An 18,134-nucleotide genomic window follows, 5' to 3' on the forward strand; every position below is an offset into this window, starting at 1 on the left:
CCTTAGAGCCAGCCAGGTGAGGGTACAGGGAGAGGATGTTTTTGAAGAATCCAAGTGGTGTAAAATTAAATTAAAGGGAGGAGACTTACTTAATGTCGGGTGTATCTACAGATCCCCAAACTGCGTACTAAACCAAAGGAACTTAAGAGCCTTAATAGACAACGCAGCGATGCTCAACCCTAGCCACCTCCTTTATCATGGGGGACTTTAACTATGGCGACATTTACTGGAGAAATATGTTCATTCCAAATGACTTAAATAACCCCGCTACCCTTTTTGTAGAAACTGGGATAATTTTCTGTTTCAACACGTTAAAGATCCGACGCCTTACAGAGGGGAGCAAACACCCAAGCCACCGGACGGTCTGGACCTCATCATGACAAACGAGGAGGCACCAGCCACCGAGTAGTGTTGTCGTTCAGGTTTAACTGTTACTTAGTTCACGACAAAACCAGGCCAAGGTGCAAATATTACAAGGGAAATAACAACGGGTTGAGGGATATCCACTGGCCTGACTTACTGAGGCATAAGAACGCAGACACTGCGCTGAATATCATAGCTAGTAAAGTGAACTATTTGATCGAGAAATATATACCCAAGACCAAACCCACTGCCTCTAGGAATACAAGGAAACCCCTACACATGATCCATGCGGCGGTCGACAAAGTTAAGAAAACCCCCAGAAATTCAGAGCGTGGGTTAGGTCAAACGATGAGCAAGACAGGAGGATGTATGCAAGGGCCAAGAACCAAGCAAAGTCAGAGTGTAGAAGGGCTGAAAAAGAGTTCCAGAGGCTGGTTGCAAGCAAGGTCAAGTCACACTCAAAGGTGTTTTACCGCTATGCAAAATCGAGATTAAAAACGCGAGTAGGAGTATCGGACCTGAGACGTGAAGATGGTAGTTACGCAGATTCTGACCAGGATAAAGCTGAGGCATTGAACAACTTTTTTTTTTCTCAGTGCTCACAAGAGAGGATGCGATTAACCTTCCTGCGTTTGAGGACAGACGGGTCGACACAGCACTGACCCACATTGTGTTCACAGAAAAGGTTATAAGAAATAAACTGTCAAAGCTAAATGTTCATAAGAGTCCCGGCCCTGACTTGGTGCATCCCAGAGTGCTAAGAGAGTTGTGCAGCGAGCTTGCCGAGCCCCTGAAGATCCTGTTCTGTAACTGCCTAGATGGGCAAAAGGTCCACAGTGATTGGAAAATGGCTTATGTGAGTTCTATCTCCAAGAAGGGAAATCGTCACTCCACGAATAACTATAGAACGGTGAGCCTGACCAGCATGCCCAGTACTTGCAAAGAGTGCGTAACAGAGACGTGACCGATCGCCCAAGCGGCTAACGAGCCGATCGGTGGTGAAGAGGATAAAAGTAAAGTAAAAAGTAAAGTATTTGAGAGCATTATAAGAAATAACATGGCAGAAAATCTACGAAAAAACCTTGTAAAGGATTGCAAACATGGTTTTATGAAGGGGCGCTCATGCTTAACACAATTACTCAAGGTGCAGGATGTTTGGACCCAAATTCTGGAACGGGGTGGTAATATCGACAATATATATCTAGAATTTGCCAAGGCTATCGACAGTGTAATAACCACGGTCGTACACGTCAGTTAACGTAAAATCAGACGATTCATATTACGCTCAATAGCCCACAAAACATGTAGCTATGCTTTCTTTATTTGAGTTCCCCGTCTAAACAGTACGTTTTCTCATCGCTTCAGGGCGCCTGAGTACTCCGTTTTCTCTCTATCTTAGAGTGCACCCGAGACTTCGTTATTCCTTAGTATAATTACAATTTGAAATTGCAACTGTGGTTGCATATGATGAGGCAACTTAGGTATGTCTGATTACAGTTGGAACATTCAAGATCCATTGTGAGTGATGTTCAACGCTTCAACTGTCTTTATGGTTGCCAACAGTGCGTAACAGAGACCTGACCGATCGCCCAAGCGGCTAACGAGCCGATCAGTGGTGAAGAGGATAAAAGTATTACATCAAATATACTTTCTCACATTTTTTTTTCTTAAGGAGAAACACTACCATCCCCACGGCATTTCCCTCTTCTGTGGTATATCTAATAAGGGACAAATACGGAATCACTAATGCTTTTTGGTTATTCATATGAAAATAATGCAACCATATCAAAATATCGCAGTTATCGGTAAAATATACGTCTTGTGTTATTATCCTTATTTCGAAAACCAAGGAAAGCGCTTAGTGATAGACTATTACTTTCGTGTATGGTCGTTATTGCTTAAGACTAAACACCTCTCCTGCTCCTGTACCCTAAGTGGTATAACTGACACGCGTGCCTCTCACGTTATATATCGGGATCAATCCATGGCCCGGGTCAGATGTGAGAAGGGTCATAATAAAGTTACAAAGAACAGACCAGAATAATTAAAACAGAAAAAAAGTTAGCTGTCAGACCTAAGATTGACTGTACCGTTGGACTTTAAAAATCACAAAATATATACAGTTTTATACAGTTATTCCTGAGTTTTGAGGTGATGACCATTGTTTAGTAGACTTTTTAACAATGAATTAAAAGCAGGTTAGTTTATGTCAGTGAATATCTTTACAAGATCATTCAAACCAACCGAGGGTTGGTGACCTTGAGAACTGACACTTGTACCACCTTCTGATGTCTACGACTGAGAGCAGATGTGCCTGTCTGCCTATCTATTTGTTTATGTATGTATGTATGTATGTATGTATGTATGTATGTATGTATGTCACTGCTAAATAGGGGTGTACCTAGGGGGATAATGTTATTAAGTTGTGTTCATAAGCAGTGCAGATCTGCGAACTGATAAATGCCATATAATTTAATCCAAGGTAACACAAGAGGACCCTAATAAGTTAATTCACACTGGAGGACTTACATCCATTCAGACTTTATTTATATATTATTTTATCCTCTTCGTCACTTGTCTCTTTATTTACTTTACTTTACTTTACTTTAGATTCTGATCGACCTGTGCGGTACACCCTCAGCAGAATGTCCAAAAAAATGATGATAATATTTTTGTTTACGAATCCCAGCGACCAGTGGCGAAGTGGATAAATAAGTGGGTGGTGATGGTCGTCAAACTGTGTTATTGCATTAGAGAGAGAGAGAGAGAGAGAGAGAGAGAGAGAGAGAGAGAGATTAATGCATCTCGTTCATCAGCATACACAATCAATTCTACCTGCTGCGCGCACGGTCACCAGCAAGAAACTTTCCGTTCTCTTTCCTTCCCTTCTACTTCCTTTATTTTGCATTCTTTCACTTCCCTTTCCTTCCTTTTCCACTGTTTTCCCTTCCCTTCCCATTATTTTCCTTTCCTTTCATTCCTTCCCTTTATTTTATTTTCCTTCCATTCCTTCCCTTTCCTTCTATTCCTTCCCTCCCCATGATTTTCCCTTCCTTCCATTCCGTCCCTTCCCTTACCTTTCCTTAAAAAAGAGAGGGAGAGACACGCAGCTTTATTCCTTTTATAAGCGTGAGTATGAGGGAGTGAGCCTTATCAAATATTCAGCAGGACACGTGAACACCCTGACTAAGTGTAATTGGGGACCTGTAAAAAAAATACATCAGTTCCCCTCCTTGCCTCCTTTTCCTCTCCTCCCCCCTTCCTTCCCTCTGACCCCCTTCTCCCTCCTTCCTTTCCTCTGACCCCCTTCTCCCTCCTTCCTTCCAACCCTCTTCTTCCTTCTTCCCTTCAAACCTCTTCTCTCCCCCTTCCCTCCAACCCTCTTCTTCCTCCCTCCCTCCGACCCTCTTCTCCCTCCCTCTTTCCTCTCCGACCCTCCTTCCTTCCCTCCTGACCCTCTTTCTCCTCCTTCCTCCGAACCCTCTCCCTTCCTCTCCGACCCTCTTTCTCCTCCTTCCCTCCGAACCTGAACTCCGACCCTTTCTCCTCCTTCCCCTCCGACCCTCTTCTCCTCCTTCCTTCCTTCCCTCCGACCTCTTCTCCCTCCTTCCCTCCGAACCTCTTTCTCCCCCCCTTCCTCCGACCCTCTTTCTCCTCCTTCCCTCCGACCCTCTTCTCCCTCCTTCCCTCCGACCCTCTTCTCTCCCCTTCCCTCCGACCCTCTTCTCCCCCCTTCCCTCCAACCCTCTTCTTCCTCCCTCCCTTGTCATGACTAACATACACTTATCAGGTTGTGTTAGATTTGGATTCCTTTAGTTCTCGTTCTGTGTCTGTTTCTGTCTGCGTAAATGTCAGTCATCTGGTTTTTCTCGGTGTGTGTGTGCGTGTGTGTGTGTGTGTGCGTAATTTGTTTGTCTGTTTTTTCTCTGTCGCTATGTATGTATTTGTTTTCTACACATGTTCTTAGTGCTGTCTGTCTGTCTGTCTGTCTGTGTGTCTGTCTGTGTGTCGTTGGCTCGCAAGAGGGTGGTGGAATTCTACATAGAAAAATAATCAACAGGAAAAAACCCAGATATTTTTATTCGTGTTCACCGAGATCTATTGCTCGTGACCTGTCGACAAAACACTCCCCCTCGCGTGATGTTCGCTTGTTTTTTATTTATATTTTTTTTCCACACAAAGGAGTCAGTCGTCATCGCAGAGGTCAATCAATACTAAATACATTTAAAAAAGTTTTCAGGAGCAGAATCTTTTTTGTCATGAATTAAGCAAGCACTATATTTAATTTTATTGCCAAATGTTCACAATGACGTTTCTCTATTTATCGTGTTAGTAATAAGTCATTCCCTTAGATACGATCATAGTGTTATAGTCACTAGCAAGAGCCAATGATTATTAATTTTCTCTGACTGTTTGCTTCATCAGAATATTAACCACCTTGACGCTTTACCTGGAGAGGGGGGGGGGGTAGCTTGGGATTAGGTTAGGTCAGTGTTAGGGTGGTTAATCTTCAGGTAAAATAAGCTAATGTATCTAATCATCAAATGATTCATGGAGGTCAGCCTACCCACACTCATCACTGCCTCTCGGACTGAGAGGTATACAAACACTGAGACATGCAGACAGTGAGACATGCAGACAGTGGGACATGCAGACAGTGGGACATGCAGACAGTGGGACATGCAGACAGTGGGACATGCAGACAGTGGGACACACGGGCTCTGAGACACACGGACACTGGGACACGCGGACACTGGGACACGGACAATGGGACACACGGACACTGGGACACACGGACACTGGGACACACGGACACTGGAACATGCGGACACTGGGACACGGACAATGGGACACACGGACACACGAACACTGGGACGCAGGGACACTAAGACGCACGACCGGATAGCATCTTTAGGTTACACTTTCATCTCCTGAAAATAAAAGATAAACAATTAAGACATTACTCAACAAAGGTGTATTATAAGGTGTATTATTATCCTTAATATGCTTTGTGCCACAGCTTCTTAATCAGTGTGTTGAGGACGACCGGTACTGAGATGGCGAGGAAACTACATTTTTCGACCCCCCAAAATATTCAAAGGTTAAGGTGAAAAGCTCTTTTTTTTTATGGTGGGAACCTGACAATGGTGATAATTGGACAGGATTTTGTCTGTACTCCAGTATGTCTGTCTATTTTAGTGTCTGACTGTCTGTTACTTTCCATTATATGTCTTTATGTTTTTGTGTTTGTCGTCTGTTTTTGTGTTTGTCGTCTGTTTTTGTGTATATTTGCCTGTATTAGTAGATTTGTTCGTGTGTCATTTTGTTTTTTATCTATTTTTGTCTGTCTAAATGGAGTTTTGCTTCTCCCTGTCAGTCTGTCTTTCTGTTAAGTGTCTGTATCTGTCTTTGTTCTCTACAGGGAGAAAATATAATATCCTCTCACACTTTTACTTGTTTAAGCTCAACTACTGTATGAAAGCGACATTCGTGAGGTCAAAAGGTATAATTGCGGTAGTTTGGGTGAGGTACGAAGGCAGTGCTAATATATATTTTATTGAGATCAAGGAATGTCTGCTCGTCAAGGGTATCGATTCAGGGGCTCGCTATCGCTGCGACAGAGGACCTACCCCTGTGTCTCAATCGCTCCTCACTATATTCTTAACACGGCATGTCCCTCCTTCCTTGACACGGCACGTCCCTCCCTCCTTGATAGAGAACGCACCCCCCCCTCCTTGACAGAGAACGTCCCTCTCTCCTCCCGTCCTTGACAGAGAACGTCCCTCCCACCTTCTCTCCTTGATAGAGAACGTCCCCCCTCCTTGACAGAGAACGTCCCTCTCTCCTTCCCCCCTGATATAGATCGTCCTTCCCTCCTTGATAGAGAACGTTCCTCTCTCCTTCCCTCCTTGATAGAGAACGTCCCTCCCTTCTTGATAGAGAATGTCCCTCCCCCCTTCTCTCCTTGATAGAGAACGTTCCTCCTTCTAATTATCCTCAATTATTCAAAAGGTGAAACCTGAGTAATTGACTCCATTATTCTCACTCTATCTCTCTCCTTCTTTCTTATGTATTTCCATTTCTCTTTCTTTGGTTTATTTTGACTTTCATTTCTTCCCTTTGTCTTCTTACTTGTATTCCTTTCCTATTCTTTTGTTTTTTCTTTCTCTCCATCTATAATTATCTCGTCCTCTCTTTTTCCTCCATTTATTTTAATTTCATTCTCACTCTTCTCCTTTCTTGCCTTCCTTTCTCTATCTAATCTTTCTTACCTTCATACACATACCTACATCGTTACTGGCACCCCTGACGACCCGAGGTATGACGCTCACACACACACACACACACACACACACTTTCTCAACTTACCAGAACACTCGGTATCAGAAAATATTATACGAAACATTACGAAAAAATATCCCGTTAGTGTTGGGGAGAGGGGGGAAGGGGGAGAAGGGAGAGGGAGGGGGAAAAGTGAGAGGGGGAGAGGAGGGGAGAAGGGAGAGGGGAAGAGGCGCTACAAGTACTCGACATCTATATTCACTTGCGTGCCTCGTCAAGTGTGAGTTTAGGAATGGAAGAGTGGTAAAGGTGGTGAAGGGGAGGGAGATGGTACTGGTAAGGCATGGAGGAAAGGGAGACGGGAGGGGGAGGTAGGGTATGGAGGAAGGGGAAGAGGGATAAGGGGGGACAGAAGGGAATGGAGTGATGGGGAGATGGGAAGGGAATGATGAGAAGCAAGGGGGAGACAGAAGGGAAGGGATGAATGGGAAGGGAAGATGGAATGGAGCAATGAGGTGACTGGAGGCGAGGTAGGGGGAAAAGGTGGTTGAAACGCGCGCGCAGATAGCTAAGACAGTGTCAGCCATGCAGTGAGACCAGGAGAGCGGCAACCTGACACTGTGAAGAAGGGAAGACAGAAGCGCTCAACATGCTGAAGAGACAAGCTGCCACCGTGATCCCCCGCCTACCACGGCCAGTCGTCAGCGCCATTAGTATTCTTCTATACGCCTTCATACACGTTCTACTGCTCGGTCTGTATACTGTTGGTGTATATTTCTCACTCAACCATCAGTAGGGAAATATCTCTTATCTGTGTGTCATACGTCATTCATTCAACAACTTATTTATTATATTTTTTCGGTGTTATTTTTTTCTGCGTGTTTCTCTCTCTTTTTCTCTATTTTCCTTTTACTTCCCTCTTTTATGTTACTCTCCTCTCATTTCATCCGTTTCTCCTCTCATGTTCTTTATCTCGTCTCTCTCTCTCTCTTTTTTTTATTTTCCTATTCCTTCTTTCAGCTAAAACAATGTTACATGTTTCCCATAATCAAGTGTTTTGTTCTTCATTGTATTTACACGAGAAAAACCCGAACCAAATACAAACACGTAGGTCCAAAAGGGTCGACTTGGGATTCTGGGGTTTGTTCCTACAGGACGACCAAAAAATCCCGCCAATAACAAATTAACATACAACTAGGGATACAATTCTCAATAAAACATGGAATTAATAGGTAAAACTCTAGGTGTATTTCCGGGTCAGGTATTGTTGATGCGAATGAAGTTAGAAGAAATTTAAGACGATGTTTCTGTTCCCATGTACTTTGTGTGTGTGTGTGTGTGTGTGTGTGAAATTTCTCATCAACAAATTCCTTTTCACAGTGATAGGTTATTTCTCATTTCTATTGCCTCATTTTCGTCTTCAGCTGAGTAACATTTCTCACCAGATTCTTCCCTGAACCTTATTTACTTCAGACAATTACGATAAATTTGAGACTTGACTTTCTCCTTATGCTGATATATCGGGATATTTTTCATCTTCCGATACACAGAAAAGTGCTTCCGATAAACCATTTACAACACCGATAAAACACTGGGATGAAGCGATCGGTGCTCTCAGTATGGTAAAATGCGGTACATTTTTATTTATTTATTTATTTATTTATTTAAATTTTTTTATGAAACTGGGCTACAGATTTTCAAAAGTTTATGCGATGAATATTCCTGGTAACTGAAGACGTGAAGATGTACCAAACTGATTCACTAAAAAAATAAAAACATAAAAAATTAATACAATTCAACATACCTAAGTGTTTAAAATATTTTACTGGACTAATTTGGTATAATGATTGGGTTAAGGGGTTAGAACAACTTGAGTGTAGGTCAAAAGCCCCCTAGGACAAAAGCCCCGAGGACAAAAGTCCCCCAGGAGAAATAATATGAATTTTAAAATAATAATTTTATTTTTTTACAGTTTATGAACACTTCTCTAACCTAACCTAACCTAACCTTCGGGAATTCTGTTATAGTTATAAAGAAGTATACAAGGAATGTTTATTAAATCAGCAATGACGTATGTTTTGTCTACTGGGGTAATTACTCCCCTGACATTCAGTGACCTCACTGGGCCCTCGGGTCACCTCAGTAAATACAGAATGAACATAAAGGTAAAATGTGTCGTCTTTTTTTCTTTTCTATTTATTTAATAATGTTCTATATCAAAATTGAAAGAGTTATAATATTCTAATTATTTAAATTATAATAATTTCATATTTAAATCTACATGTTTTTAATATTTCTAATGACCCTCTCTTTAACATAAAAACAGGGGGCTTTTGTCCGGGTCCCGAATATCTTACTGGCTGGTCTAATTTATTGTATTCAAGGGGTTTTAGTCATTGTACTCAAGGGGTTCAATCATTGTACGCAAGGGGTTTAGTCATTGTACTCAAGGGGTTCAATCATTGTACGCAAGGGGTTTAGTCGTTGTACTCAAGGGGTAATCATCGTACCCAAGGGGTTAACTTTTCTAATTTAAGCGGTTGAAATATTCGATTCGTAAGGCCAATCATTCCGTTCAAAGAGTTAACTTAGGTTATTGTATTTAAAGAAGTAAATTCTCTTATTGTGTCTTCAGAGTTTGCGTGTGGCAGACTCTAGAGACGAGCGTTTTTACAGACAGAGCAGCACTTAATATTCCTGGGTTTCAGCGACTGTTTATTTGGTGACTGTGTTCTGTGATTTATAATTAATAATTTGGTAAGGTAGTGTCGGTCAGAGTGTCGGTCAGGTAGCGTCAATCAGGTGGTTTATGACGGATGAGTGAGGAAAAGTTTGCAATAATGAATGAAGAAAACTTAAATCCTCGCTGGTATTATTTACATCTTCCTTATGAGTAAGTTATACTAAGAAACTACCACAATTATTCGTTTACAGAATATATGTAGACAAATGTACACACGAATATGTTCTTGACATCCTTGTGATTCATAAAATATTCAGAGAAATATCAAACTTTTTTAAGAATGTTGTCAGTCTGTTTATTGTGGTACATGAAGACCCCTCTCCCAAATACACACACGTTGCAGCTCACGGGTGTACTAAGTGTCAGCTACACCTTTGTCACATTCTAGAGACTTAGATACACTCAAGGTCTAAAGATACAGAGACCTTGGATATACCACCTTTATTATACCTGTCGTCACGTAAGAATGTTTATTCTCTGTTCGCCTCGGTCGTGGCTACAGCAGGTCGAGGCGCCACCTACCTTGATAGTTCTGTCCCCCCCCCCCACCCCCTCCCATCCCCAGAGGATTGTTAGGAGTCACGGAAGTTAGATCATGTGCTCGTGTGGATCTGAATTTGAAGTCAATCATATTATTTCGTAATGAAGTTACTCTTATTTCTTACGTAGACTAAGTTTAGATGTGTGTGTTGTTCTATCGATTGTTGTTGTTGTCATGTAAACTGTACATGTGTGTGTGTGTGTTGTATCCTGGGGGGTATGGGTGGGAGTGGTGGGAGGGAAGTACGAAGGTTACATGTGCGGGGGATTGTATGTGTGTACGTGAGGGTTTTGTGTGTGTGTGTATGTGGGGTGTTGTATGTGTGTATGTGGGTTGTTGTATGTGTGTGTGTGTGTGTGTGTGTGTGAGGGTGCCGTTTGTCCTCATCCGTGGGAAGTAGAGAGTGAATTGAGCTGAGAACAGTTCTAAGGTAGGAATGTGGGACTTCTGTTGCGAAACGTTTCATCAGGGTAAGCCTGACCTGGACTGACCTGACACAAGGAGAGTAAGTGTGTTAATCCCTTAAAAACATAAGATGGAGGAAACTGCAGCGGGCATATTGGCCCATACTGGGCAGTCCCGTTTACACCCAACCCCTATCGCTCATATATCCATCCAACCTATGTTTGAAGCTATCCAGCGTATTCGAGTTAATGATGATGTTTGGTAACTTGTTCCACTCATCCACTACTCTATTTCCAAAACCAGTGTTTACATATCTCTCGCCTAAATCTAAATTTGTCTAATTTAATACCATCGTTACGAGTTCGTTCCTGGTTGGATAATTTAAGTGCCTTTGTTATATCACTTTGTTTAACCCTGACTTCCATTTATACACCTCTATCATATCGCCCCTCACTCTATGTCTCTCGAGGGAGTGCAAATTAAGATGTTTTAACCTGTCTCTGTACTCAAGGTTCCTAACGCCCGGGATTAGTCTTGTCATTCTCCTCTGATTCTTTCAAGGGAATTTATATCCATTCTGTAGTACGATGACCAAAACTGAACTACGTAATCGAAGTGAGGTCTCACAAGCGCAAGATATAGTTTTAGGATGACCTCGCTAGCCTTGTAACTAACACTCCTTTGTATGAACCCAAGTACTTTGTTAGCTTTATTTCGAGCAAATATATATTGTCGGTCATTTCCTTAGTCTTTGACGCCTGGACTAGAAAAAAAATCACATGTGACCGCTGCAAGATCCAGGTGACTTCAGTGACCCCATGACCTCTACGCGACCCCTTATGATTGATCTAGGTCCCCTCTTGGCTCGAGCGATGTCAGAAAGTCTTTGTTCCGGTAATACAAACAATTTTAAAACTTGTATGAAAATTTTACTGAATATCTCTCTCTTTCTCTCTCCTCTGCTGTCCAATGAACTAACCAATTAGAGGAATCCTCCTGTTCACCGAGGAACTTAATTGGTTAGGTGGGGAGGTAGGCGAGGGGAAAGAAAGTTGTTGCTGTTGTTGTTACCATGGGAACAGTGTACACAAACCCCCTGATGTTTTTACCCGAATAAATGGCGGTTTGTATGACGTATAAATATGTCCCTTTGTGGCCATGTTTACGGTGTTGTGTGCATGGCATGGATTTATATCGTGGAGTTTGTGGTAAATATATCACTGTTCGCGTCGTAGTGTTATTTTCTATGCAACAAGGATATATATACCTGTCAGGATTCTTGAGGGACAGTAGTCAACGATACTTACATGTACTATTGTAGTTGTTTTTTGTTTTTACGCCAGGGATACAAGACTGAATTCTCCTTTGGCAAGAATATGTGACAAGTGAGCCATTAAACTGAAGCCCAAACTAAGATGAATTAGAGGATTTTTTTTTGTAGCTCAGTCACCGTCACCGAGTCACTGAGTTTCGACGTTGATGTATTGAGTCGAGGGAGGGAAGAATGTCGCTGTGTTTCGAATTCCCAGAAATAGAATGAATCGGAAAATATTCATTGTGATAAATTTTAATCTAGTTTTTGCCTAAGTGGGACAAGTTACCAAATATCATCATTATCTCGAACACGCTGGGTACCTTAGGTTAGGTTTGTTGGATACATTACAGATCTAAAGTCAGATTGGGAGAATACTGACCTGTAATAAAATTAGTTTAATGCACCTGTCACTACAAAGTGCTCCAGGCTTTAATAATAAGTCAATTGTTATTTAACTGTGAAGGAGAAAACCCAGAGTGGAAAATACACTTAAAACAAACCAATATATATATACGGAAAACTCACGCACGAACATTACAAGGCAAAACATAATGGTAACTTAATTTAAATTCCTATTAAACATCCTAAATATTATACCTATCACTAATAACAAGAATAACTTATCTGTTGAGTTTAATACAAGTCAGCCACATAAGTAAAGAAAATAAATTCCCAGACAACACCAAAAGAATTGGGGAAGCAGCCCCGACACACAGCAGTCAGTGTCAGGGATAAAACTGACTTAAGTTCTCAACAGACTTTCCCCAATCAGATCGGTAGATGGGAGGAATTTAAGGTCCTCTGGTATTCATCACCGGAACCAAAGTAACTAGAATAAATCAACTAAATAAATGTACTTTACATTTCCCATTACTACAAAATAGTTAAAATAATATAATTAGAATATAATATATACAATACACCTGGATTTATAAGAGTTCCAATTAAAACACCAAGAGCTGATTCACTGGAACTCTCCGTAACCCCGACTCATCTCGACTAAGGATTCAGGATAGACAAATATATGAGCGATAGGGGTTGGGTGTAAACGGGACTGTCCAATATGAGCCAATAGAGAGAGAGAGAGAGAGAGAGAGAGAGAGAGAGAGAGAGAGAGAGAGAGAGAGAGAGAGAGAGAGAGAGTAGTGGAGACAACGCGGGAATTTCTCTCATTACTTCTACTGTATACTCAAAACATGATGGGGAAAAATTAACACATTATGAACTTAATAATATAATCTTAAAATAAAGGAATAAAAAATATCATATGATGCCACCTCGATATTTTTTTTTCTCCTAGGGAATATTAATCGCTATTACTGACATTAATTTCTTACAGTGGATAACGTTTAGAAATATTCCTCAAAAATAATCTAATATAAATATAAAACCCTATATAAGGATAATATACCCCTTTTAACATAATAGTGAAGTATGTTAACACCAGCTTAGGGTGCGTGTCACACCTGCTCCTCTACATCATTAACCTAAGTAACAACAGCTCTTTAACAGTACCATTTGGTATGAGCTGATAGCGCCGCACGGGGTCAATACACTAACATGAACATTAATATGAAGCAAAAAGAAAAATAATCAGTATTGTTTTTTCTTTGTTATGTATATTTAAAGTTGATTAGCGAGTCCAATACAAATTTTGATGGATATTCGGTGATGGACCGATAGATAGATAAACAGGCAGACCGATAAGATATTTAATCTTTTATAATTAACCAAATTCCATAATGGTTCATATATTCACAAACAATTCAAACAATGCCAAACAACAAGTCGATACAAACAACAACATACTGGTATTTTGTGGCGGGATTCACTGTAGTCAATCACCTCCGTCCCTGACCTAACTGATGGAAACTCTTCGTGTTTATGTGAGGGATATAAATGACAGGAACTATGTCTAGCATTTAATATACGGTAATAGTGTGTGTGTATGTAGGGGGGGGGGTGGGGTCGGACAAAAGCCCCCTGGACAAAACCTCTCTAGTTAAACTGCAAAATATGTTAGGTTAGGTTAGGTATTGCAGTATTTTATTATAAAAGTAAAATTTTACATCTCAGAGAAGTGTTCTACCGTTCTGTTTATTATTAATCCTAGGGGGCTTTTGTCCTACACTCTCTACGATAAGAACAAACAGCATCACACACAGAATTCAACAAAACTTGGGCAGATATGACAACAAGGTGCACTGAGACTGCTGAGATTAGCTTAAGTGCAGAATAACGCGCGAGTGATTTAAGGGCGTATGAGGTGGGGGGGGGGGGGGTTACACCCTAGTCCTGAAAAAAAAATTACGCGTGAGCAATTTAATTTACAGATGGCGAACTGAAATCACAGGTAGATAACTCAATTTATAGGTGAGCTAAATTTACAGGTGAACAAATAAGTTACAGATCAACAATTTACTCACAGGTGAAAACTAAATTACAGGTGAGCAACTTAATCGAAAAACTTTATCACATGTGACCAACTCAAGTACAGATGAATGACCTACAGGTGAGGTGACTTATACAGTATACCTGGGCTGTTAAGGTGAGCCTCTCAACACTTCAGTCTGATGAAGACCAAAACGTTGTTTATTACTGTATATCATGAGCCTCAAGGGAGACTCTCAGACCGGGGGACGAGGAGAGTGGAGAAGGAGTGTAACAGGGAGGAGTCTAACAAGGAGGGGGAGGGGGGAGTCTTATACCCAAGGAAAAATATGTAGTTAGGAATTTTACTCAATCTAAATAAATCATAAGAACATAAGAATGGAGGAAACTGCAGCTGGCCTATTGGCCCATACTGGGCAGTCCCGTTTACACCCAACCCCTATTGCTCATATAAGCATCCAACCTATGTTTGAAGCTATTCAGCGTATTCGAGTTAATGATGATATTTGGTAACTTGTTCCATTCATCCACTACTCTGTTTCCAAACCAGTGTTTACCTATTTCACGCCTAAATCTAAATTTGTCCAATTTAAAACCATTGTTACGAGTTCGCTCCTGGTTGGATAGTTTGAGTACCTTTGTAATGTCCCCTTTGTTTAGCCCTGCTTCCACTTATACACCTCTATCAGGTCGCCCCTCGCTCTACGTCTCTCGAGGGAGTGCAAATTAAGATGCTTTAACCTGTCTCTATACTCAAGGTTCCTAATGCCCGGGATTAGTCTTGTCATTCTCCTCTGAATTCTTTCCAATGATTCTATATCCATTCTGTAATACGGTGACCAGAACTGAACTGCGTAATCCAGGTGTGGTCTCACAAGAGCAAGATACAGTTTTAGGATGACCTCGCTAGTCTTGTAACTAACACTCCTTTGTATGAACTCAAGTACTTTATTAGCCTTGTTACGAGCAAAAACACATTGTTTACTTGGCTTAAGGTTCTTACTTATCATTACTCCTAAATCTCTCTCGCAGTCGGATTTCTCTATGGCATCGTTGTTCATCTGGTATCTGGTTCCCTGTTTACATCTCCTATACTGAGTACTTTACATTTGTCCACGTTGAATTTCATCTGCCATTTTTCAGACCATTCGAAAAATTTGTTTAGATCTTCCTGTAGTTTTGCGGAGTCCTCGTCAGATTTAATAACACCTATTTTAGTGTCATCAGCAAATTTACTTATGTTGCTGTCAATGCCGATATCTATGTCGTTTATGTATATAATAAATAATAATGGTCCAAGTACTGAGCCTTGGGGAACTCCACTTGTGACTTTGCTCCAATGGGACTTAGTGCCGTTAATGCTCACTCGCTGTTTCCTGTCCTGTAACCACGCCCTAATCCATTTAAGGATGTTACCTTTGATGCCATGAGCTTCTACCTTTCTAATTAGTCTTTCGTGGGGGACTGTCGAAGGCTTTGCTAAAGTCGAGATATACCACATCATAATTGTGCCCCTCGTCCACCGATTCGAAAACTGATGAAAAGAATGTTAATAGATTAGTTAGACAAGAACGTCCGCATGTGAAGCCATGCTGGGAATCATTGATCAATGGGTGCTTCTCCAGGTGATTTCGAATAGAGTTTGAAATGAATGCTTCCAGTAATTTGCCTACTGGCTGGTATTAACCTCTTTCTGTTTACTGTGTTGTCATGGCAGTAATTGGAGGGCATGTGTATGTGTGTGTGTGTGCGGGGGAAAGGAGGAACATAATAATGGTAAAAATGAATGTGTAAATGTGTGTTTGTGTATATCGCAGGTCGTCATGCCTCCGAATCCATATTTATATAGCCGGTTCAACGATCCTACAGACACACACTACATCATGGGGGAGGGGAGGTACAGTACAGTATGTTGTCAACCATGTATTCAGTCTCGTCGAACAATACACTCTTCTATACATGCTCTTTGTATAGGTGATCGCATATATGTTGGTCATTATTTGATACATAACATCATATACTTTGGGCTGAGCCTGTGTATGGTTGTGTCAGTTATATGTGGTTTGTGTGTGTGTGTGTGCTGGCGATATGGAAGTAATAATAACGAATAAATACTACTACTTTGACTACTAAAATAATAATAATAATAACCAAAAGGAAAACCAAATCTTCATAAACACGACAGTTCAGGAGTGAGGAAATGAAGGAGAAGGAGAGGGGGGTGAGGATATGAAAGAGTAAGGGAGGGGGAAGTGATGGAATGAAGGGGTAAGAGAGAGAGCGAGGGGATGAAAGAGTAAGAGAGGAAAACGGTGAGGGAATGGGGGAGTGGGTATAGTGAGGGAGTGGGTATAGTGAGGGAGGGGTATAGTGAGGGAGGGGTAAGCTCCATCGTAGACACACAATACACAACAAAAACAGACCTTATATTTTTATCCTCGGTCATGAGTCAACAGTTGTTAAGGATCATTAAGGCGTATTTTATGACACCAAAGAAACTAAAAAAAAAAGTAAACGTCACTAATCACATTTGAAGTATGAGAGAGACTTTTTACCCCTGTTATTTATTGTTCACTATTGAGAGAGAGAGAGAGAGAGAAAGAGAGAGAGAGAGAGAGAGAGAGAGAGAGAGAGAGAGAGAGAGAGCGCAGGTGTAAGTGCCTGCATTAACTCATAAATCTACAGTGGTGGAAAGACACGCGAGTATACAAAAAGACACACACACACACACACACACATACAGACAGACATATACGCAAACGCTCATAGACAAAGACACACACACATACAGAAAGACGCGCGCACACACATGCAGAAAGACGCGCGCACACAAACACATACATAAAGGCACACGCACATAGACAGACACAGAGACTGCACTCATAATGTAACGAAACAGTTAGGAGATACGTTAGACCTGGTTAAGAACTAGACTGTGCGCGCATGTAGATATGTTTAACGATGATATGCGAACTTGTGTGAGTGTACAATCATATAGAAGTACACACACACACACACACACCAAAACAGCATATATTAATCCGTTCCACAATAACTCAGGATTAAAACCTTTGGAATACCTGTACAGTATATCACATCCGTCTTATTCCTTATTCTCTTTCTCTGTATATCTGGAAATACAACCAAGAATGTCATTTTTACTATTGTTTGCAGTATTTTTTGGCGACGTGGAGTTCCATTCTAAACTATTTCGACATACGAGCTGAATGTATGATCTTGTGACATGGGAGAGAGAGAGAGAGTGAGACTTAACACAAAAGCACAGGGAGATAGAGACTCACAGAATATCACAGCTTATGTGTTGTAATCAGTTAATGAAGACAACAAAAGATTACTACACTAACTACAAGTCATGTTTAAGCAAGAGGTCAGGTCACAAATCACGATCACACCTGAAAACCGAGTGGCTGGGTCAACGTGCAGGGGAGGGGGGTTAGTTAGAATGATTAAGTGAAGGATTATTTCTAAATTACCAGGGTGATTTAAACCAACATACGAGCCTTGAGGAGAAAGGTTAAAAATATAATAATTCTTTATCAGTCTTCGTTTATGTGTACAGATAATAAAGAAGGCTCAATTAAAACATCATTATCGTCATCCCTACCATGTTTATTGAACAGTGTTTATATGATCCCTTGAACCATCACTATGCACAGTCTAAAAAGAAATATTGTCACACACTTTTTATATCCATACTGTAGACGAAAAAAATATTATCATTCACTCGTCAGAAAAAAATACATGCACGCGCGTATATCAAGCACACGAACACTGCACAAATATAGCGATGATTGATTACAGTCTAATAAACGTGAACCTCTGGCACCAAGAGCACTCTCCTCAACACGTGTGAATATATTTAATTAACAATTATTTACATTACACAAAGTTATAACATTTAGTCGGTCACTTAACCATAAAAAGTTGAAGATTTTCAAAGTCACTTACAAAATGATGTTGCTGGAACTGAGTGCTTATTGGAGAACCCGCTGCCTCTTGCTACTGACAATTGATGTAAAACACACAAAGAAAATATACTAAGTCACTATCTATTGAATGTGACGTAAACAGCG

General features: G+C 40.9%; 1 protein-coding gene across 1 annotated transcript in view; it reads left to right on the forward strand.

Annotated features, from left to right (window-relative positions):
- The first annotated feature begins 7,153 nt into the window (after positions 1-7,153).
- LOC121874608 overlaps positions 7,154-18,134 on the forward strand; it is a 49,048-nt gene continuing 38,067 nt past the window's right edge. The window contains exon 1 of the mRNA XM_042378835.1: positions 7,154-7,397. Within this exon, the coding sequence (XP_042234769.1) occupies positions 7,295-7,397 (103 nt within the window). The 5' untranslated portion in view covers positions 7,154-7,294. The remainder of the gene's footprint in view (positions 7,398-18,134) is intronic.

Source organism: Homarus americanus, unplaced genomic scaffold, assembly GCF_018991925.1.
Source record: "Homarus americanus isolate GMGI-L3 unplaced genomic scaffold, GMGI_Hamer_2.0 scaffold34360, whole genome shotgun sequence".
NCBI lineage: Eukaryota > Metazoa > Arthropoda > Malacostraca > Decapoda > Nephropidae > Homarus > Homarus americanus.